The sequence below is a fragment of the Phaseolus vulgaris genome, chromosome 7, assembly GCF_000499845.2.
Source record: "Phaseolus vulgaris cultivar G19833 chromosome 7, P. vulgaris v2.0, whole genome shotgun sequence".
Taxonomy (NCBI): domain Eukaryota; kingdom Viridiplantae; phylum Streptophyta; class Magnoliopsida; order Fabales; family Fabaceae; genus Phaseolus; species Phaseolus vulgaris.
The window spans coordinates 21,633,834-21,657,930 of NC_023753.2; the positions used below are offsets into that span (position 1 = coordinate 21,633,834).

Consider the following 24,097-nt stretch of genomic DNA (forward strand, 5'->3'; position numbering starts at 1 on the left):
TTATCTTACTCATTCTTTAAATCTAAGGTAATACAATATAATTAAATTATTTTATAATTATATTTTATCGAGTACATAATATTATGTTAATTTATGTTTATATATTTTTTATGTAGTTATTATTGTCATGAATGGTTAAATGAAGATTCACAAAGACTTGTCCCACGTCAAGATAAGGAACTTACTCCGAAAAGGAAAAAATATTTGAAGAGGTACTTTGATGATGCAAATGTAATATAAGTGTTTTTACTTTCATAAACTTATATAAGAAACTATGAATTTTTTTAAAATATAATTAATCAATGTTTTAATTACTAACTAAATTAAATTATAAAGTTATTAACTAAAATTTTGGTAATTATTTAATACTAATTTAAAATTTAATTTAATTTTTTTTATTAATAATAAAAACTACTTTATACATTGGTCTCTAAAATAATATCTAATTTAGTAATTAATTATTTTGCTTCTAAAATTAATTTTTTTAATGATATATTTAAAACATAATTTATGTAAAAAATGAGTTTTTTTTAATTAAAAGTGGTATTTTAAAAATATGGCTATAACTTTTTAAAAGTCTACTTATACTAAAAGAAATCTTAATGTTGATTTAATAATTAAGAAAAGAAGCATGGAAGTGCAGAATTCCAAACATTACCAAAGGAATCAAGATTGTAAACTCAGCTAGCTAACAAAGTTATATGTAATAAGAGTACAACAAAGAGAGCAATTAAAACTAATAAGCTTCCTTAAGATGGTGTCTGCAATTTGCACCTTGTGAAGAGAAGTCTTTTTCTACGTCATTGTCTCTTTTGATTTTGATTTGTAAGGGTTAGGAATAAGGTTTAATATTTTCTTTAGCTTTTGGATCTCATTTCTGGCTCCGATATTGCTGAAGAATAGTAGAGCATGCACGCACGGTCGCTGTCTTTACAAGACCCTGATCATATAGTTTTATCATAAACATTCTCCAAGACCTGCCAAATTATTAATTTCATAATTATTTGCACATCCAAATAATTCAAGAGCATATTGCATGGCTTTTGGCTAAGCAAAGCCACCCAAAAGTGCTAAAATCACATAATATAGTACACTATGACAACCAAAATATCCCGACAAAAAATGTTTGTGCATGTTGTGATGCTACTAAACTCGAGTTTTAACTCGTAAAAAATAAACGAGTTTACTATGTCAGAATCTATGTCTGAGTTAAGAAGGCTTACAAAATGATGAAAACTGCAGACTTAGGTAAAAAATATTAGAACAGGAGACACAAGTGATGTTTGTTTTACCAGGCTAATGAGGTGGACTCGGCAAGTTCAGCACAGTGATATTTTGTGAAAGCTTCAAATGCCCAATTCACATGACCATCTGCCAGCACACTGTCACAAGAAAAATATATATTAATGATGCATACCAGAAAGTAGAAATGCAAATAGCCAAGCATGTCACCTTTCAAAAAGTTGAGTTTTCCAGCTAGTTTGTGGTTTCTTTTTACTTTGTTATATTGAAAAGTTAAACCTTCAGTTATGTAAGAAATAGAAGGCTGAGAAAACAAAAGATTTTTTTATCCGAAAAATAAATTAATAATTATAGTAAATTAGATTAAGTTTATTATTTATAATACAACAGCACAAAAAAAAGAGATGTGTATTATATATTAGAGGTAATATGATTAAATTGGATGTCACGTAACAATCATAATTTATAAAGAAATTGATTTTTTTTTTCAATTTTATCTGAGTAATTACTCCATGTTTTTTTCAATTTTATCTGAGTGATTACTCCATGTATCCAACATCAAATCTGAAAGGAACATTGAGCATAAAATATATTAATAAACCCAACAAGAAGTAAACGACTTGAATCAAAGTAAAAACAACTAACCGATGTTTCTTAACAAATGAGTCCCACATAGTTTGGAGCCGCTTCTGATCCCCGGAAATACCAAGAAGTTCCAGTTTCTGCGTATCAGTTGTGTCAATAATGCTTCCTCAAAACATAACAAATATGTGGAAAATAGTAAAGGGTGTGCTCGAAGGTAGTGTAATGCATAATTGTAGGATATGCTTGAATTATTAGGGTAATTGCAGAATTATTTTATTTCATTATCAGTGTAACATATAAAAGTTTGGGGTTTGGAGAGAGGTGGTTCTATATAAATACTTTAACGAAGATAATAATAGAAGAACCATGTCAAGTAGAGCACAATGATGTTGGTGGAGGGATTTTTGTGATTTGAGCGAAGAAGGAAACGAGGATAGTTGGCTTTATAAGCAAATAAAATGGAAGCTGGGAAAAGGTACCAAAATCATATTCTGGGAGGATAGATGGTTCAACAATCAAGTGTTGAAACAGGAATACCCAATGCTATACCTCATGACGATAAGAGCAATCTATATAATAGGTCGGCAAATGGTCAGAAACGGGATGGAATTGGGTTCTGATTGGAGAAGGCAAATTTTTGAAAGGGAAAGAGAAGAAATGGACCAATTCTATTTATATCTTATTAATATGAAGCCACAGAAAGATAATGGGGATAAGGTTGTGTGGTTAGCACAAGGAGGATGGCATTTTTTCTGTTAGTTCTGCATATGAACTCATTCAATCTATCACTCCTTCTGTGAAAAGTGAAGCTATGGAAATATTATGGGATATCAAAGTGATTCCTAATGCTTTAATCTTGTTTGGAGAATCATTAAAGGTAAGGTTCCAACAAGAGTAAATCTCTCTAGAAAAGGTCTGTCTTTGCCTTCTTTGTTATGTCCCTTATGTAACCAGGAAGAAGAAACGGCCCATCATCTCTTGTAACGAGTTGTACACTCTCTGTCTGGATCTATACCCTTGGAATTGTCAACTTGCGCAGTAGTATCTGTATCCGAGAACTATGGTCAGGTTGTCTGCAAATTCAAAGTAAGGCTGGAACGAGAAGGGGTATATATTGTAAAACAAGCAATCACTCACTCACACTTAAATTCTCTCTAAAAGAAACACTCTTTTTTGTAATTCTCTCTATTGTATTTCTTTTTGTGGTACATCTTACAAATGAGAGAGCATCCTTTTTATAGGCTTTAGGAAGCTCTTCTAGAAAGATCTACATTATGACCTTAAAATCCCACTAACAACATAATTAAAATCCCACTTACAACTTTTGACTTTTCACCTATCCAAACTCTCATTCTATAATATTCTAGTAACTTCTAATTTTAAAACCAACAAACTAACATTTAAAGTTTATTCAACAAAACTCCCCCATAAACTTAAATGTTTCTACCATCCATCATGCCAATCATCTTCTTGTATTTGTCGAAAAAGACTTTCGGTAGCGGTTTTGTGAAGATATCAGCAACTTGATCTTGACTTGCCACATGCACCAATTCCACACTTCCTTTCTTCACATGATCACGAATAAAGTGAAAACGAACGTCAATGCGTTTGCTTCTTTCATGGTTCACTGGGTTCTTTGCCAACTCAATTGCTGATTTGTTGTCAACTTGAATCACAGTTGCATCTAGTTGCTTTAGCTCCATCTTACTCAACAAGTTTCTCAGCCATATCGCATGACATACACACCAAGATGCTGCCATATATTCAGCTTCACACGTTGATAGCGTCACGATCGGTTGCTTCTTTGAAAGCCAAGAAAATGCTGTGTTGCCCATAAAGAATACATATCCCGATGTACTTTTCCGATCATCTATGTCTCCACACCAATCACTGTCCGAGTAACCCACCAACTTGTAATCTTCTGCTTTTGAGTAGAACAATCCAAGTGATATAGTACCTTGGATGTACCGTAGGACTCGCTTCAACGCCTTCCAATGTGAGTAAACTGGTTCCTCCATGAATCGACTTATGATGCCGACACTTAATGAAAGATCCGGCCTCGTGCATGTGAGATAACGAAGGCTTCCTACCAAACTTCGGTATCTACTTGCATCGACACGTTCTCCTCCATCGAACTTTGAGAGTTTTGCACCTGGTTCCATTGGTATTGATACTGGGTTGCAATTTTCCATCTTGTACTTCTTCAAAATCTCTTTTGCATATGTCTCATGTGATACAAAAATACCCGTCTCTTTTTGTCTAACCTCCAAGCCAAGGAAAAACTTCATCAATCCCAAATCTGTCATCTCAAATTCCCGTCTTATTGTGCCCTTAAACTCTTCTATCATCTCATTATTGTTACCCATAAAAATGAGATCATCAACATAAAGAGCAACAAATATCATGTTACCTCCATTGTTCTTTGCGTAAAGAGCATGCTCGTAAGGACATTGCTTGAACCCGTTCTCCTTGAAGTATGTATCGATACGAGTATTCCATGCCCGCGGTGCTTGCTTCAACCCGTAAAGTGCCTTCTTCAATTTTAGCACCTTCTTCTCCTCTCCGATTTTCATGTACCCAGGTGCTTGTTCGATGTAGACTTCTTCTTCAAGCACACCATTCAAGAATGCCGACTTGACATCCATTTGAAATATCGGCCATTTAAATTGAGCCGCTTGGGAAATGAGCAATCGAATTGTCTCCATTCTTATAACGGGAGCAAACACCTCATCGTAGTCAATTCCCTCCTTTTGTTTGTATCCCTTCGCAACGAGTCGCGCCTTGTATCTCTCTATCTCGCCTTGAGCATTCATCTTTTTCTTGAATATCCACTTCACACCAATGGGCTGACTTCCCTCTGGCAATTCTGTTAGCTCCCATGTGTTGTTGCGGTCAATCGCTTTAATCTCCCCATCCATGGCAGTTTGCCACTTCTTGTCTCGCACCGCCTCTTCAAAGCTGATATTTTCTGCATCTGCCAAAAGACATACTAGGTGTACCTCATTTGTCGAATCATACAAATCATGCAAACTTCGAATTTTAGGTTGTCGTGGTTCATCTTCATCATCGGTTGTTTCAGAATTTATACTTGTCGGTGATGATTCTCCAACTTCAATCATAACCTCTGAAGAATTGTTCCAATCCCACTCGCTTGCTTCATTTATTTGCACATCACGACTCACCGTCACCTTCTTGCTTATTGGATCAAGTAGCTTGTACCCTTTTGTCTTCTCATCATATCCAATAAAAACATACCTTTTGCTTTTGTCTTCGAGCTTCGTTCTTCGTTGATCTGGTACGTGTGCATAAGCCACACTACCAAACACTTTGAGATGAGAAACTGTTGGCTTTTGTCCACTCCATGCCTCTTGTGGTGTTTGATCATCTAACTTCACATGTGGACATCGATTTTGCACATAGATGGCGCATTGCACAGCTTCCGCCCAAAATTCCTTTGGCATCTTTTTGCTCTTAAGCATTGATCGAACCATGTCGAGAATGGTCCGATTCTTCCTCTCGGCCACACCATTTTGTTGAGGAGTGTATGGTGCAGTTAGAAATCGCCTTATGCCTTGCTCCTCGCAATACTCCATGAAAACCGTTGAAGTATACTCACCACCTCTATCAGATCGTACAACTTTGATCTATTTATCAGTTGTCCTCTCCACCATCACCTTGAACTTTTTGAACACCTCAAATGCCTCGGATTTTTCTTTCAGAAAGTAAACCCAAGTTTTCCGTGAGAAATCATCAATGAAGGTAATGAAATACCTTTTACCGCTGAAGGACTCTGGAGTAATTGGTCCACATATGTCGGTATGAATCAATTCGAGAGGTTACTTAGCCCAATATTGAGCCTTCTTTGGAAACGAGGTTCTCACATGCTTGCTGAGCACACATTCTTCACAAAATTTTCCCTCGTAGTCCATGTTGGGTAGCCCGTGCACCATATTCTTCTTCGCTAACTCTTTTAGTCCACCATGATGTAGGTGACCAAAACGGAGATGCCACAACAATGCCTTATCTTCTATGTTGACTTGCAAACATTTTTCTCGTATGCTTCTCAAATTCAGCTTGTACATCCGATTTCTTGCCATCTCGATTCGAGCAACCAAACGCCCTTGCTTGTTCTTCAAGTGTAGGAGTCGATCTTTCAAAAATATCGAGTAACCTTTCTCCATGAGTTGCCCCATACTCAAAATGTTGGTCTTGAGGTCTGGTACGTAATAAACATCTTGGAGTGACCCAATTAAGCCATCCTTTTGTAAGTAGCAAACCGTACCTCGGCCTTTGACCTCCACCTTTGATGCATCTCCAAATGACACATGACCATCTTCAATCTTTTGCATATCTTTGAATAGGTACTTGTGACCGCACATATGGTTGCTTGCTCCTGAGTCGAGGTACCACAGAGTGTCATTGTTAATGTTGACTTCATCTTGAGCCATCAAGAGAACACCTTCATTCGTTTCGACTTCCAAGGCTAGGTTGGTTGTTTCTTCTATCTTTATATCAGCACGACAATCTTTTGCAAAATGCCCCACTTTACCACAAGTGTAACATTTGTCAGAGTTACAATCCTTCGCATAGTGACCATATTTGTGACATTTGTAGCACTCGATGTTGGAATAATTCGATCGGCCGCCTCTTCCTCTACCACGTCCTCTTCCACGCCAATTTGGTTGGCTCGACTGTTCCTTCTCCTTATAGTACCCTTCATGGTTGCTGCCTTTTCCACCACGACCGTTTCCACGACTTCCACGACCACGCCCTCTATATTGAGAATTTTGATGATAGAGTACCTTTTCGTCTTTGATTGACGCCTTGGTTTGAAGTGCTTGCTCGAGTGTTTCCTCCTTCTTCTTCTTCTTTCGTTGCTCGTGTGCCTCGAGAGAACCGGCGAGCTCGTCGACTGTGAGCGTCGCAAGGTCCTTTGACTCTTCTATCGCGCACACAATACTCTCAAAATTGTCTGTTAATGTTCTCAAAATCTTCTCCACAACTCGTGCATCGGCCAGAGTTTCACCGTTTCGGTTGAGTTGATTCACCACAGCCTGTACACGCGTGATGTAGTCAGATACACTTTCTGACTCCATCATCTTCATGTTCTCCAACTCGCCACGCAGAGTTTGTAGACGCACTTGCTTAACTCAGTCAGCTCCTTTGAACACCTTCTCCAATATGTCCCATGCTTCCTTTGAAGTGGACGCACCAGCAATCTTCTCAAAAATTGCCTCATCAACAGCTCTATACAACATGTACAAAGCTGCCTTATCTTTCGATCGCGTCTCTTTCAACGCCTTGGTTTGAGCCGCCGTATAACCCGTGGTATTTGTTGGTTCTTCTAAACCTTCTTCGACCACCTCCCATGAATCCTGAGAACCGAGAAGAGCTTTCATTTGAATGCTCCAGTTGTCATATCTGGTCGCCTTCGTTAACCGTGGTAGCGGTATTTGACCCGTCACATTCGCCATTGGCTCTTGATACCAAATTGTAAAACAAGCAATCACTCACTCACACTTAAATTCTCTCTAAAAGAAACACTCTTCTTTGTAATTCTCTCTATTGTATTTCTTTCTGTGGTACATCTTACAAATGAGAGAGCATCCTTTTTATAGGCTTTAGGAAGCTCTTCTAGAAAGATCTACATTATGACCTTAAAATCCCACTAACAACATAATTAAAATCTAATTAAAATCCCACTTACAACTTTTGACCTTTCACCTATCCAAACCCTCATTCTATAATATTCTAGTAACTTCTAATTTTAAAACCCACAAACTAACATTTAAAGTTTATTCAACATATATTGTGAGGCCTAGGAAGCAGTTCTAAATCCTACGAGGAACTATGTAGATAGGTATGGAGTGAGAAGATCCCTTCAATGCATATTATTGTTCTCATAATAGTGCCATCTACACTGATTTTGGGCTTGGCTGAAAAGCATCTTTGTTTTTTGCAGGTTTGAATCAGAAGAGGACTATTTTAGAAGCAAGACCAGAAGTATGTCAGCATGGTTTATTCTTTGCGGTGCATGCCTATCTAACAAGTAAGTGGCAGTTGTGATGCTTTAGGAAGGATCTAAGAAAGACAGGGAAGTATTGGAGGAAGAAGTTGGTGTCAATGTAGAACAACCTATGCAATAACAAGCAGGAATAGCAAAGTCATATGATGTTCATACAGTGCAGTTTTGGTGTTCTATGCTATGTTAATGGTTGAGTTCCAAAAGTAGACTTAATTGAATTTTTGTAATCTGTTTTCGCCAAAGGAGGATCCAAAGAATAGCTGCAGTAAAACTTGTAACTGCTGTACTGTTGGTGGGTTTCAAAGGAGACTTAGTTAACTTCGAAAAGGTTGTAATAATTTTGGTATAAAGGTTATGACACTTTTAAATTATTTTTTTTATTTAATTTATTTATTATTGATAAAAAATAAGCTCTAGAATATTAAGCTAAACAAGAAATCATTAGAATTACGGAGCACATGTGCCAATGAACAACTCATCTTAAGCTTTGGTCACAAGATGGGACGGGAGAACCATTACCACAGTTGAAATGGGTGCCATTTAAATTGGTGGATTAAAAATATATTGTTTTAATTAATTAAATATGACTAGTTACTAATTTTTGTAATTTAAGTATTTTTTGTTTTTTTTTTAATTGTTGTCTATATGCAACGATGACCAACAAAAATGATTACATGTTATTAGGTAGATGATGGTAAAAAATAGTTTTCTTCGATATGTTTTCTTCAATTTTTGTTTTTCAAAGTTATGCATACATTTTTTTTTATCAGCAATGAATAAATAAAACTGTTTAGCTCCTCTGCTGTTTTTAGTGGTTGCGGAAGGGCTGGCTGGGCTGGTAAGGCAAGGTGTGAAGGAAAATCTCCTGTCTGGGATAAAAGTAGGAAGAAAAGAGGTAGAAATTACCATCCTCCAGTACGCAGATGACACCCTTTTTCTATGCCAGGACTCCTTTAGTAATGTTATCACCTTAAAGTCTATTCTTAGGGGGTTTGAGCTAGCCTCAGGGTTGAAGGTTAACTTCCATAAGTCAAAACTAGTAGGCATAAATGTCTTGGAAAGCAAGTTGGACTGCCATGCAAAGAATCTGAACTATGGTCAGATGGTTGTACCTTTCAACTATCTAGGCTTAGAAGTGGGGGGTAATTCGAGGAAGAAAAAATTCTGGGAACCTGTCCTAAACAAACTAAAGTCAAGACTGTGTGTGGAAAGGGAGATTTCTCTCAACGGCAGGCAGATTGTGCTTAATCAAATCTGTTATTCAACCACTAAAAAGTTATGCATACATAAACAGTTTTATTTAACAGATTAAGATATTCCTAATCTCATATTAATTCATTCTTTTATTAATAAAAAAATAAAATTCTACTAAAGTTTTGCTATTTATCAAGAGTCACGGTTAAAGAAAATGAAATTGCAGAAAATGAGAACAGAAGATGACTTATGTAATTGTACATACCCTTTTATCTTCAATCTCTCGAGCGCCCTCATTAATTTCATCCTCGCTGTCTTCATCCTTTACCACTTCTTCAAGTGCCATAGCCTTCGCCCCCAAAAAATAGGCAAAAATGAGTAAAAATTGTCAGACATATGATATTAGATAATTACTAAAAATCAATAATCACTGTTGACTTTATTTCAGTTTGAGTTCAATGAAACCCTAAATATGGAGACAATATTTAATAGAAAATGGTGTTAACTCTTCTGGTCATAAACTAATACAATTAACAAATTAATAGTAATCAACTTATACACAAAGCAATGTGCAACCATGAGTTCAAATGATACCAATAGACTCCATATCTTCACAGCCTAAAAGCATGTAATGCTCCTATTTATTCATTATTTATTATAGATAAAAAAAATCAGAATTAACATGTCATTCCTACTCTCAAAGTTTAAATAATGGGTAGGTTCAAAATTAGGATTTTCTTTATCTAGAATATGAAAACAGATCTATTAGTTGAATTAGAGATCCAATAAACATAGCATCTTTTTTAGAAAAGGTTATGCAATATTTATACCAAATATTTATATTGTAATAAGCGAAATGATAAAAGATAATATATGATGGGAAAAAAAAGTCTACAACTAGCGAAAGAATAATAAAAGTCATTGTAAGCTTTGGTGTAATTGTTTCTTTTAACCAGCAAATAATAAATTAATAAAAAAGAAACATAAAGAAATATTTCAACCCTTATAATTTTAAAAATACAAAACATCATTCTCTAAACACCCTATAAAAATACAAATCTATCAAAACAAAGTAAAAAGGTTAAACAGAAAAAACTCAACATAGAAAAATTGTTTTAATGTGTGATATTATATGCTATAATAAAAAAGTTACGTAAAATATTTCTCAGAAAAAAAAATCAAAATTTATATATTTTATAAACACTATCCTACTATTTACAAGTCATAAAAAGACTATATAAAATAATATTAGTGTCTTTGATAAAAAAAAAATTAATCATATCTATTGGGATACTATAAACTTACAAATTTTTTATAAAATATCAATTTGTTACTATAAACTTAAAAGTTTTGATAATATCAATTTTTTTATTAGTCTTTTAAAATTGTAATCTTTTACATATGTCAAATCGATGTTAAGTGAACCAAATAACATCCACAATTTTGAATCAAATGTATTGAGTCTATAACTCTCTGTTAATTTTCACAATTTTAACAATATTTTTAATGGCGAGATGGAAAGAAAATGAAGTACAACAAGAATTGATAAAAAAACATTCTTCACCTGGTACGTGTGAGAGTGATAAAATGTCCGCTTCTTCCACCGAGCAATGCTGAAATGTTGTGAAAAGAATTATGTCAAATCTATATTCATTGTGATATTTGTACCTTATGCCAGAGTTTCAATATCACCTATCTTTTGATGATATCCTATCCAATCAAACACCTTCATTTTCATTGTTTAAGATGTACTTATATAAGTTTTAATGTTTCTAATATGATATTAAGAATTAACTTTAAGTTTAACTCAGCCTTACAAAATCGGACTTATAAGATGAGATTTGCACACAATAAAATATCTTTATCTCTAATTGATGTTGGATCTCCAACCATCCTTAACCTTACTAAGGTGAAGTACTTTGTTATGTGATAGTATGAAAACAAACCATTTTGTATAAAAATAGAAAAAAGAAATTACAAGATGAAAATATTATTGTTTGGAAAATCATATTTCATCAACATTTTATCATTAAACTCGTATTAAGACATATATAAAGTTTCTATAATTTAAGGTAAAAACTGCCATTTGTTTTCTAATAAGAGAGAAAAGACTAGGACTTACAGATTTGGGTCAAAGAGTTCAATTAGTGACTTCTCTTTCTCCTCAACTTGTGGCATTGAACTTGTTCCTCCTTCCTCCATAGCTATTGATGAACTAGAATCTAGACCAGGATGTAAAATTATTGCATTTGAAACATCATCTTCCAGTGCAGCACGTGTCCCATTATCATGGTCAAAAATTGGAGGGACACAATCCTTATCCGTATGCACAATAGTTGCATTTGAAACACCCTCTTCTAGGCCAACATGTACCCTATTATCATGGTCAGAAATTACAGGGACACAATCCTGATTAGTATGCAAAACAATTGCGTTTGAAACCTTGTCCTGGTCAACTTCTAACACTCCATTTGTTCCATCTTGAGTAGAAATTAAAGGAACACAGTCTTGAACATTATGCAAAATAATTGCATTTGAAACCTTCTCATGGTCAACTTCTAACACTCCACATGTTCCATCTTGATGAGAAATTGGAGGAACACAATCCTGACCAGTATGCAAAACTATTGCATTTGAAACCTCTTCATGGTTAACTTCTAGCACTCCACATGTTCCATCTTGATTAGAAATGGGAGGGAGACATTTCTGACTAGTATGCAAAACAATTGCATTTGAAATCTCTTCATGGTTAACTTCTAGCACTCCACATGTCCCATCTTGATGAGAAATTGAAGGGACACAATCCTGATTAGTATGCAAAACAATTGCATTTGAAACCTCTTCGTCGTTAACTTCTAGCACTCCACGTGTCCCATCTTGATTAGAAGTGGAAGGGACACAATCCCGACCAGTATGCAAAATAATTGCATTTGAAACCTCTTCTCGAGAAACTTCGAGCACTCCATTTGTTCCATCTTGAACAGATATTAATGGGACACAACCTTGACAACGATGCAATATTGTATTTGAAACCTGTTCATGATCAACTTCTAACGTTGTATGTATCTCATCATTCTGATCAACTTCTAACGTTGTATGTATCCCATCATTCTGATTAGGTAAAATTGATCCCATATGTATAATTGCATTTGAAAGCTGTTGAGGGCCAACTTGTTCCGTTGCAGGTAATCCATATCCAGATATCAATGGATCATAAACTAACCAATAAATGAAACAATTGCATTTGAGTATGTGATCACGGTTTACATTTCAACATTAGTGCTAGTATTCTACAAAAATATAGTCTAATATGTGACTTTCAAAATAATTTGGAGAGATTTACAATTTAAATTGCTTTCGTAATGCAAAACCATTCTTAGCAAAAAAAATATTTTCAAGAGTGTTGTCATAAGCTATACACTATAGACTTGGGTTGATGCGGATATGAGCCTTGGATTTTCCAAATATCTATAGACTTGTCAGAACTAGACAACTGTTAGGTCATGATCATTTGCTCTAGTAATTAAGTAACATAATGATGCAACAAATTTCATGGAAATTCTACTGTCCAGGTTCATATCACACTCCTTTATACCATAACACATCCCTAATCACATAAATGCAATTAATGCAATTAGGACATTTACATATTTGTGATCTATGCTCTTTTTCTTATCCTCTTAGTTAAAAAAACAACCAGTAATACTTTGTTTAGATTCAAGAGGAAATGAAAACAAAAAAGCGAGACTGTTTAAAATGAAAAAAGAAATTAAAAACAAGTGGAAAGTTTGTTATATATGTGATAGATATAATAAAATAATTTTTAGATATTAATATGTATAAAATAATTAATAAAATAATTTTTTAGAAATTAATTTGTAGAAAATAATTAATAAAATATTTTTAAATGATTTTAAAATATAACCTTGAGTTCAAATAAATTTTAAATTATAATAAAAAATGTTATAAAATTTAATAAATACAAAATATATTTTAATAATAATAATATATTAAAATAAATTACTATAAATTTAAGATTTTTATAATTTTTATTTTAATTATTGATATACAAAATTTAGTTATAAATAAAATGTAAGCCTATATAATTAATTAATGATTTAATTTGTAATCAATTATACATATACTTTTCTACTCATTTATTGTGCAGACCATATTAACAATTTTTCATCTTTAAAAACAAACAAACTCAAAGGCAAGCTTAGATATAAAAGGTAATTAGGACAGCTAATACCATTACATAAAACAAATTAATAGTTCAAAAACACACTAAAATTAGCAATTTTATTTCTAGCATAAATTTCCCAAATTTAGATTTTTCTACCCTTTTAGTAAATTATATATTGTTAACCTTTTACTTATGTGCAAAGATATAAATATAAATTGCAGATATTGGGTAGGCATTGTTACTTATTCCTGGGCATAATTCAATACTAGAAATAAATTATTAAATATAAATTAATTTTATAAAAAAATTAATTATTATATTAATTAAATTAGATATTATTTTATAAATTAAAAATTGAATTTTCTCTCAAATTTTGCAAGCTGTAAACATAAATTTTATCACCAACTAAAATATTTGACATAGTTACAAAAATAGGTTACGTACCAACATTCTCCAATAGCTTGGGATCCCCATTAATATCAAGTTCAACATCTAGGGATAGCTCGTCTGCATAATTTCTTGCAAATATTTTTGCATGTCGTGAAGGATTCAACTTTCTGCGCTTTGGTTTTTTTGCACTTCATAAAAAAATATTGTTACTTTACCATTTTACTTCATAACATGAATCTATATGAGGGGCTCAGAAATTTCAGAACAGTGGGAGAGTAAAATAGCTTACCAATGCATAAAAGTGTCTAGTTTTGGATCAATCAACTGTGCAACAGTTTAAAGGAAAATTAATTAATAAATTTGAGAAACAATACTAAATTCTAAATGCATCCATGCTAAAACTTTAAACAGTTTAGTCACTCTTTCATACATCGAGAATTTTATATCCATTAGTGATATAATCAATTTTAAACTAAGGAGACCTTACACAACAATCCTAATCCTAATTTTAAGATGATCGTAAAAAGCCTTATTACTATTTCCAGCAATAAAACACATAAACTATAAACTAAGAAATCATAATCAATTTGACGTGAATAATGTTAATAGATTTGTAAAAATTTGAGGAGAAACTGTTCGAACCTGTTGCTTCCAGTTAGGGTTCTTCACAGATAGAGATACAGTTGGAAATTCCTCTGATTCCTGCAAAGTTATTCATACTTGAAACCATGGTTTACTATAACTTAGTGATGAATAAGCTAGCAAGAGTTTCAAAAATTACTTACCGAAAATTCGAAACTAAATAGCTCGTGCGATGCTATCAGGTGATGTTTTAAACCCTACAACAGTAATGTCATCAGAAACATTAACGACAGATTTATATTATCAGTACATAAATTTAGAGTTTTGAATCAGTAATCAAAAGTCTTAACCTGATAGTTCACGCACTGAACTAAGCATATTGCGCATGTGAAGTTTTCAGTGACTGCAATCAAACCATTTCAGTTAATAACTAATTGCTGTAAGGTAATTTAGAAGAGTAAAAACAAAAGTGACTATCAGATAGGAAAAACTAAGATTCAGCTTAATATAATTAGTAATTAATTATTCTAATCAAATCAAAAATATTATTATTGCTATTTATTTCATCATTTTTAAATATTTGAATATAATCAATAGTTTTTTTTAATCCGTAAAAGAGTAAGATATTTAATATTGAAATTTAGTTCTAATTTATTAAAAACTAGATTGAAGACAGAATATAAAACTACAGAGTTATAATTTTCTTAAATTAAGTGAGCCAACTCATTTTGTGATTACCCATTACAACAACTCTTTCCTGCACCCATTAAATTTGCTTCCTACACCAATAAATTTAAAATTTCAAAATTGTCCTTCATTCTACCACTGGAAATCTGAAATTTTAAAAAACAGGAAAAAGGAAAATCTAGAATAGATATTTTACATTTTCAAAATAAAATTAAAAAATAAAAATCTTATTCTGAAAAAGAAAATAAAAAATACACATAATACGACCATAAAATATTTTCTGGAAAAAAAAACTATAAACATATTATTGAAAAAATGATTACAAAGAACCAGAATTTGAAGACATATTTTTGAAAAAGGTTATTATGAAAAATTATTCTAAAGTATAGTTCAGAAAAGTGTTGTGAAAATCTAAATATAAAAATGTATTATAGAATACCAAACCTGAAATACATTTTCACTTGTACCTTTACTTCTATTTAAAACTAAAAAGGAAATTTTAGTTATTTCATGTCAATTATAGGATGCAGGTTTAAATTTATTGGGTGTAGGAAGTAAAAGCCCAACTCCAATACATATAATGTTCTTCTCCCACTGGGTCATATCACTCTCCAATACATATAAAGAGATATAATTATTGAGAAACTTTGTTAAGCCACACATTTGTTTTGTTTTTTCAATGAATAATTATATATATATATATATTATTTATTGATTGATTTACAAAATCAATGATAATAATTTAAACTGACAAAAAATAACCTTTATCCTAATAATTAGTAATTGACTATTCTAATCTAAAACATCTTGTTAGCATCAATAGGGGACTACATATTATAACATCTTTGCTAATATATTTTTTATATAAATGTAAATCTTCTAAGATGCATTAACTTCTATCAGCCACTAATTTGTTTGGAAATTGTTAATCTGAAAGAAATATACTAAATGAGCAAGAGAAAGCGTAAGAACAATATTTAAATTACCTTCAGTTTTTTTTAACTTATCTTGGTAATACCTGTAGTAATTTTCAGAAGAAAAAAATGATTAAAACAGACAGAGCAGAGTAATTATCATTTCTTCTATTAGCAGAAAACAAAAAACAAAAAAAAAAACGATAAAAGAGGAAAATATAGTAAAAGAGAAACCAGTTGCATCTTGTGCTTATGCTAAGAAGGTCTGGAATTGAATTTTTCAAATTTTTTCTTTCTTTAGTCATCAATCTATTAATCATGTAATTTGCTTTTATTTCTTCTCCTAATAGTCCTACTATTATGAATAATAATAGACTTGTTATTTAAAAGCGTATATAATTAATTACCAAATTTTTTCAATCACATATAAAATTTAAATAATTAGTAGTTAAAACTTTGATAATTAATTATATATTAAATTAAAAATTATTTATTAATAATAGAAACTACAATAGAAATCAATAATTTTTTTAGTCTTTAAATATTTATATTTTATTCATTATATTAACTAATTATTTTTTTTAAAATTTTTTATTTATTTAATAGTTTTCATAGTGATAATTTTACTTAAATGTTCTTGACATTCAGATTAGAGAAAAAACTCTTCATGTTAAATCCTAAACTTCTTATATGTTAGTTGAAATTTTGAAATTGGGATGATAAATTTTTATAATGATATCTAAACTTGTTTAATAATAATAAAAAATAGAAAATATCTGAAATTGGGTGAAATTATCCTGTCAGAAACAAAGAAGCGAAATTGTCATACCTGTAGTGAAATAAGACATTTCCTAGCAACCTGAACCATGCAAGCAATTAGAAGTTAAAATGTAAACCAAATTGCAGAAATTACAAGAAAATCACCAGCAAAATAAATAAATAAGAATTTAATACTATTTAACAGCTATAATGTATAAATTCAGAGGTAAAGTACCAACAGTGTATGGACACTATTTAACAGCTAAACAAGCACCAGCATAAAAAATAACTAAAAAAGTGGACGACTAATTCAATACTTATTTATATATTATTAATCGATTTGGAATCTTCAAGTAATAAGACTAAATAAAATTAAGAACATTTGATATAGTACTCTTCTACATAAGTTCATGATAAAAATGAAATTTACCAATCGATGTGAGGTAACGATGATGACGAAGATGCCTCTTCATTCCTCTTCCGTCTCCTGCAAGGAGGTGGTTCCCTAGCTGCTCCAAATTCTTCAAAACGAGTTGAGATTTGAACATTCTTTAACTTACCCTTTCAAAACCATAACAACAACCGTCAATACATGTTAAAGAATTGAGTTGATATGGTGTTTTTGCTTGGTGGATAAATGATATCGATGCTAGAACAAACCTCCACTTCAGAATCATCGGAACTTCGAATTGAAATGGTCCTGTTCTTTGTTCGACTATATTGTTGCAAACAATACTGCAACATGATAAAAAGTTTAAGTACTACATCTATCACACTTCTAACGGTTATTTTAACAATTGCACAGTGAAATATACTAATTTTTATAACTACAATATGGCACAATGAAACAACATTCAGCATCGACAAACCACATATAATTAGATGTCATACCTTCAAATTACATGCACGAAATTCAGTGCTAAATTGAATCTCAGTTCGACCTTGCAAAGGACAATCTGAAGACATCTTCAAAATCTCATAAAGAAATTTCAAGGATACCTTTCCTAATAAGCTTCTTTCTCCACCCAATGCTGTCAAGTACAGAAGCAAATCATATGAACATATATATCAGCAGTTCAAAAATCGCCATTTTCAATAACAAAAATGATTCAGTGTTTTAAAGCGGAAGTTAACAACTGAACCATATTCTCACATTCATTAGAAGCCACCTCCACAGGCATCGTGCTTTCATTGAGTTTAGACAAGGAAATTGGGTTTTTCGCTGGAAAAAAAATGGTTATAACAAGGAGTTTAGCAAAAACAATGAAGCTATACATGTTCATGAAATAGCTGGATCAAAACAACCATATGCATACCAGAGGCCAAAATGCAGAGAAAATATTTGTCATAATTAGTTTCCACAGCTAGCTTTTCCTGTTGAGGAAGCATAAATTTTACTAGGACAGAATGATTCCCGTGCAAATCAGTTCCACAGGGACCTTGAAATGTGAATATCCGACCAACATGATACTTTTCTTCCTTTAAAAGTCAAAACAAAAAAGTATTAACCACATAGAATAAATTCATTAAACAATAAGAAATTTATTGAGTGTAAGAAATTGAAAACAACTAATAAGAGGCACTATTCCTACCCCTGTAGCTTCCCTGTTCGGATCCAGCCTTCCCAGACAGACACACAAAGGAAACAAAGATTGAGTTTCATGAACTTTCAATGACAGCGTAACTGTCATTAGAATCCTATATTTTCAAATCAGATACCTCGTTAGCATCTCAATAATATTGATATTTATATTAAACTATTATCATCTAAAATAAGACACTAGCAGAATTAAAACAATGACTCCAAATCTCTCTAAACTAGCAAATTTAACCATTTCTGACAGAAAAATGTCATTCGAATTAAGGTAAAAAGAAGATGTATCACAAGGTCTTTAAACCTCACCTGTCTTTAAACATGATCTCATACTAAACAATATTACAATATTGTCCATTGCTTTGGATGATATAAATTTTTTTAACATTATTGTATTATTAGTATGAAGTATTTACCAGTTTTTTCACTAAGTATGGGAAATCTGATTAAGCATCATTATTCAAATCCAATCAATTGTTTCTATTCACAGAGTTTGAATCTAAAACCTTGTTTAAAAATTATAAATTCATTTTCACTTAGATGAAATTTTTGATAGATAGGTATGTATGGATGTTGAATAATGTGTTGTCATACATGTTTAGTGAAAATTGAATGTTTATTGAAGGTCTTTTAGAATTTTAGTACTATTTATATTTGTAACAGTTAGAATATTACAATAATATTCAAAGAGTTACTTTGGTGTTTAAGATGTATTTGAATGTATTTCATAATGTAATCAAAAAATAAAAAATCAAATACAGAGTAATTTAGTTCTAAATTTGGAATGACACCAGTGATGTCAAAGCTCCAGATGCTTGCAACAAAATAAAGTGACAGTGACAATGAATAACACTTCAAAATCTAGTAAGACAATTTATAACAATTTTTAAGTTCGTTTAAATGAAGGATAAAATTATGATCTTTGGGCTATTAAAATGAAAATTTTGTTTATCTCTATGTGAATGTCTTAGTTAATAAAAACAGAGCATCAATTCCAAGAATCATGAGAATAAAAGCATCAAAGGAAGCATGAGATATGTTAAACAAGAGTTTAAAAGAGATTGATTCAAATGTAAATACAATCAAACTTTAATCTCTTAAGAGCGATTTGGAGAATGAGAAGTGGAAGAAACAAAAATTTGAATGAGTTCACCTATATATTGTCTTAATTGGTTAATCAAATTAGAACTCATGGAGATGCAATCAATGATTGAAGAATTGTTGATAAGATTCTTATTAGATTGATTGAATAATTTGATCCTATGCTACTTCACATGGAAAAAATTAAGGACTTGACAACCTCGACTATTCAAGGTTGATAAGGTCACTTAGAACCAATGAATAAAGATGGCTACTCCACAGTGAAAAATCAGATGAAAATGCATTTCAATCCAAACTCACAATGAATAAAAAAAAATGGTGAGTCTTCTAAAGATGGTAGATTTGGAAAATGCAAAGGAAAAGGAAAAAAACACACATGGAAGAGGAAGAAGGTATTAGGAAAAGGAAAAAAACACACATGGAAGAGGAAGAAGGTATTATGACAGAAGAAAAAATAATGAGACTCAACTAAATGGTGTAGAATTGTAAGAAGAACAAAGATTGGAATAAAGACAACCACAATGTTATAATTTCAAAAAGATCTGACAAGTTCAAAAGAGTTTTTATATGAAAATCAATAATACAAATCATTTGCTAAACCAAAAAAGTGGTTAAGAAAACTTGCTCTTTCCTTGTCAAAAGACAACTCAAGAGTTGAACAATTACTACAGTTCATATAACCATACATAAATAAGTTTTTGTTAACATAACCTCTTTATTTATCTCGAAAATTAAATTAAAAAATGGAGAGTATGTTAAAGTAAAAGAAAAATCAAATATTGGAGTTACAATAAAACAATAAGGTAAGTTGATTTATGATACTCTTTATATATGTGTCAAAATTAGATGAAAATTGAGCATTGACCAACTTTTGGAACATGACTATTTAATAAGAGAATTGCAAGTGCAAAATTTTTATTTAAAAGCAAAATTGTTTTTATTGAAAATGAGAAATAAAAGAAGATTTAATTTCACTTTCTCTTTGTTATGAGAGAAAACTCAACAAGGTTAGAGAAGAAAACAACTAGTATCTATGACACAAAAGACCTACACACTTAAATTGCAATGGTCTTGTTTAGACTACAAAAGATTGAGAAGAAAAATAAAGTGTGTGAAATGTGTATACTTGACAAATATCAACACCAACCATTTCTAGAAGAAGGAGTAAGTAAAGTTAAAGAAGTGTTAGTGGTTCAATGTGTGCTATTTCTCATACTTAAAATAGATACTTTATCTTATTGATTGCTAACTTGACTCACATGACATAATTTATTTTATGATAAAAAAACAAAAGTAAATTATGTATTTATCAAAATCTTGGCAGCAATCCACATGTTGACAAAAAAAAAATATTTCGACTTGACACCAGTTGAAACATGGAGTCGAAGAAAAACTTTAATGAACTATCTTAAAACTTTTGGTGTATTAGTTATGCTCAAATTCTCAAAAATAAAGAATAAAGCTTGAAAAATCAAGTGTGAAATGCATCTTTATTGGTTATAGTACCATGTCAATGGACTTTTTATATATTGAAGACTAAGAAAATGATCACTAGTCAAGATGTCATACTTAATGGGAAGACATTTTGGATTTGGAAAGAAAAAACAAAGAGAAGGAGAAAACAATTCCAATAACTATTTTTCAACCAAATTCAAAACCCGTAAAATGAGGAATTAAATCAAGTTTCCCATCCTCATTCATCCTTCAAGGTGAAGTTCATAATATCTAAGCTTAACTCTTTAAAAAACAAGGAGTTTTAGTGATATTTATGTAAGGAGTAATTAATGCGTTGTGGAACTAGAAAATTTTGATAAAAAGGTTATAGAAGAAGCTTGGAGAAAGGTCATGCAAGAAAAAATTGAAGTAATTTAAATACTAAGACATGAGATTTAATTAAGTAGACAAATGATAAAAGAATGTATGGGTGTGAAATGAGTGTACAAAATAAAGCATCATCCAAAAGAGTAAAATATGACTTGTTGTAAAGGGGTATTCACAATACTCCAGTGTTGATTTTGAGTAGACTTTTTCTCCATTGGCATGTTTAGACACCTTAAAAGCTTAATTTCCCTTGCAACTCATAAAGGATGGAAATTATTTCAATTTGATGTAAAGTTAACGTTTTTCAAATGGTGAATTGAATGAAAAGGTCTATATATGTTGAACAACATCATAGATTTGTGATTGAAAGACCAAGAATACAAGGTTTATATGTGAAATAAAACTCTTTATGCTTTGAAACGAGCTCCAAAGGCATGGTACACCAACATTCTATTTCATAGAGAAAAACTTAAAAGAAAAGCAATAAGATATGAACTATATTTTAATTGTTGTACTGTATGAAGTGACTGGATATGCACTAGAAACCATTTATAATTGATTGAAGATTTCAAAAGAGAGATGATGAAGAGATGTGAGATGAACAATCTAGGTGATTGGAAATTTTCCAATAGAATGAAGTATTTTGTCAAAAAAAAAAATGTGGAGAAAACATTGAAGAAATTTGGGATGTTTGATTGTAATCAAATTATTACACCACTAATTATGAAGAAAAATAAAGAAAGAGGATGGAGAAAAGAAAAATGATACTATCAACTATAGAAATATGATTGGTAATTTATTTTAGCTCATTAGTATCATATTATATATTATAATAGCAACAAATTTATTTTATCAGTTGATGAATGATCTAAGTCATTCAAGTGATTTTTGTGATAGTGATGATATGATAGAATGCATGGATGATATTAAAAGCACTTATGGATATGCATTTTTTTTTACTTGGCTAAAGTGCATTTTCAGGGTACAAAGAAACAATAAGTTGTGTTGTGTTTCAATTTTTTTAGGAAGTAAAACATATTTTACCTGGGTTGACAAATATGGTTGAAAAAAATACTTGAAAATTTCAATGAATAACAAGATATCTGATTGTTTGTAAGGATAATAAATTAACTATTGCTATGAACAAGAATTCAATTTATTATGAAAGAACAAAACATTATCAAATATCATTTTATTGAAAATAACTATTGAAAAAAGATACAATTATAATTTTTCATGTTAGATGATCAACCCACTAATATTTTCCGAAACTTTTACCTAAGTTTAAAAAAATTAGAAAATTCTTAGGAAAACAACACATTAAAGATGCATTATTACAAAATGTGACAAAAGCAAAGATAATTAAAACAAAGAGTAATCCAGATCTAATTTATCTTGTTTTAATTTTGCACACTATTTCATTGAAAATAAATATTACTCTGAAATATGAGCAATAATGAAAGGTCTATTTTGGTATGCCTAAAGGTGCATATTACAGTGAAATGCACAAGACAAACCACAACAATAGTATTAACAGGTCTCCATATGTTAGAGGCTCAAAGAAATTGAATTAGAAAAGTCACATTGCTTGATCACAACTCATCTTGATGAGTATTTGAACCACAAAAATTTTCATTTTAAATTACAAAAATAGTAACATAGAAACAGTTATTCTGCCAAACATAGCACATAATGAGCTTATAGCATGTATTAAACAAAAATATTGGTCTAAGGAAGATTATATATAATAGCTTTACCTCTTCTTGTGCTTGTTCTTTATATTGTGGTCCAAACATCTCTCAAGAAAGATTGGCTATAAGCAGAACATGTATATCATTAGAATCAAACAGACAATAATATCATCTCTAGAACAAAAAAAAGGAATTAAGAAGTAAAGCAAATAATATACCCACTCCTCCAACTCATGTATATGATAGTGTTAACAATGAAAAATCTTATTAGAGTAAATATGCAATAATGATATAACAAAATTGGATAAAAGAATATTTCATAATCACAACAAATTCTTACATTTATTTTGGTAAGCAAAAGGCTAAATGTATGTCTTCTCTTGTTATGTAATTACAAAACAATAAGTAATCACAAAAAAATATCAAACAGTAAAAAACTTGTAATCACATAAATAAAATTAACAATGGTAGAAGGAGTACTCGAGAACGGATTTTGTTGTAGAGTTCTACTGGCTCGCAATAAACTGCCAAACTTTTTGATGCATCAAGCTTCTGCTCTGCAGATAAACCATTCCAAATATTTCCAGGGTCTGGTGGTTGATTTGTGCTTCTTGAATATCTACATGGATAAACAAATGTTTGCATTTGTTATGATGCATCATTTTTGAGGTTGGTGGAAAGTTGTGGTAATTCTAGGAACTTACCTTTCAGAAGCTGCAACTTGCCTTCTTGCCGAAGAAGTCTCTGGTAGATCTAACATTTATCTGAACTTTTAGATATGAAATTTTATCTATAACAACAAACCTACAATAGAAGACAGTGTGAAAAATCATCAAAACCTATCTAAGATAAAAAAAGCTTAACCAAGTGACATGTGAAAAAGTGTTAGCGTTAGAATCATATATTGATTATTCTTAGCAACAAACCTACAATAGAAGAAAATTCATATATTGATTCACCCCTTGAATCCACGTAGATACATATTTTTACACAAAAATAATTAACTTCAACAATCAAGTGTTAGTATTAGAATCATACATCATCACTTTAAACCTTTGACTAAAAATATACACATAATTCATACGGGAATCATATAGTTAGCATATACTAATCATAAAAAAAAATCTGTTTAAAATTCGTCACTTCTCCTAAAAGTACTATTTTTTTAAACTTAAATGCTTAAGGTTTTTTTTTCTCAAACCTTAGTTCTTTGGGGGTGACATAAATAGTTTGAGATTTTAAAGATGTTAGACTCAATTTTACGTTCAAGTAAATATCTTAATATACATAGGGTTGAAGTATCCTAAAAATGCTTCATTTAATATA

At 31.2% G+C, this 24,097-nt stretch overlaps 1 protein-coding gene across 1 annotated transcript; it reads right to left on the reverse strand.

Annotated features, from left to right (window-relative positions):
* Positions 1 to 664: 664 nt before the first annotated feature.
* On the reverse strand, positions 665 to 23,531 carry LOC137829247 (polycomb group protein EMBRYONIC FLOWER 2-like). The gene is made up of 22 exons (XM_068636047.1): positions 23,476 to 23,531; positions 23,252 to 23,390; positions 22,838 to 22,893; positions 18,157 to 18,262; positions 17,881 to 18,043; positions 17,718 to 17,786; positions 17,456 to 17,595; positions 17,225 to 17,299; positions 16,995 to 17,125; positions 16,635 to 16,664; positions 15,878 to 15,909; positions 14,555 to 14,607; positions 14,408 to 14,461; positions 14,265 to 14,324; positions 13,912 to 13,946; positions 13,677 to 13,810; positions 11,169 to 12,264; positions 10,611 to 10,659; positions 9,312 to 9,395; positions 1,888 to 1,964; positions 1,293 to 1,382; positions 665 to 977 (listed from the first exon to the last, which is right to left on the reverse strand). Exons 1-22 carry the CDS (start codon positions 23,529 to 23,531, stop codon positions 872 to 874), a joined length of 2,835 nt encoding a protein of 944 aa, XP_068492148.1. The 3' UTR covers positions 665 to 871.
* Between the last annotated feature and the right edge of the window lie 566 nt (positions 23,532 to 24,097).

What these genes read in the sequence shown, in the direction of transcription:
- LOC137829247 (XM_068636047.1), bottom strand. Translation starts at nt 23,531, where the DNA reads ATGTTAGATCTACCAGAGACTTCTTCGGCAAGAAGGCAAGTTGCAGCT. An exon ending in ACAACAAAATCCGTTCTCGA is followed by an intron (nt 22,894 to 23,251) that starts GTACTCCTTCTA and finishes TTCTGCTTATAG; the next exon opens with CCAATCTTTCTTGAGAGATG. An exon ending in AATGTCTTATTTCACTACAG is followed by an intron (nt 15,910 to 16,634) that starts GTATGACAATTT and finishes AAATTACTACAG; the next exon opens with GTATTACCAAGATAAGTTAA.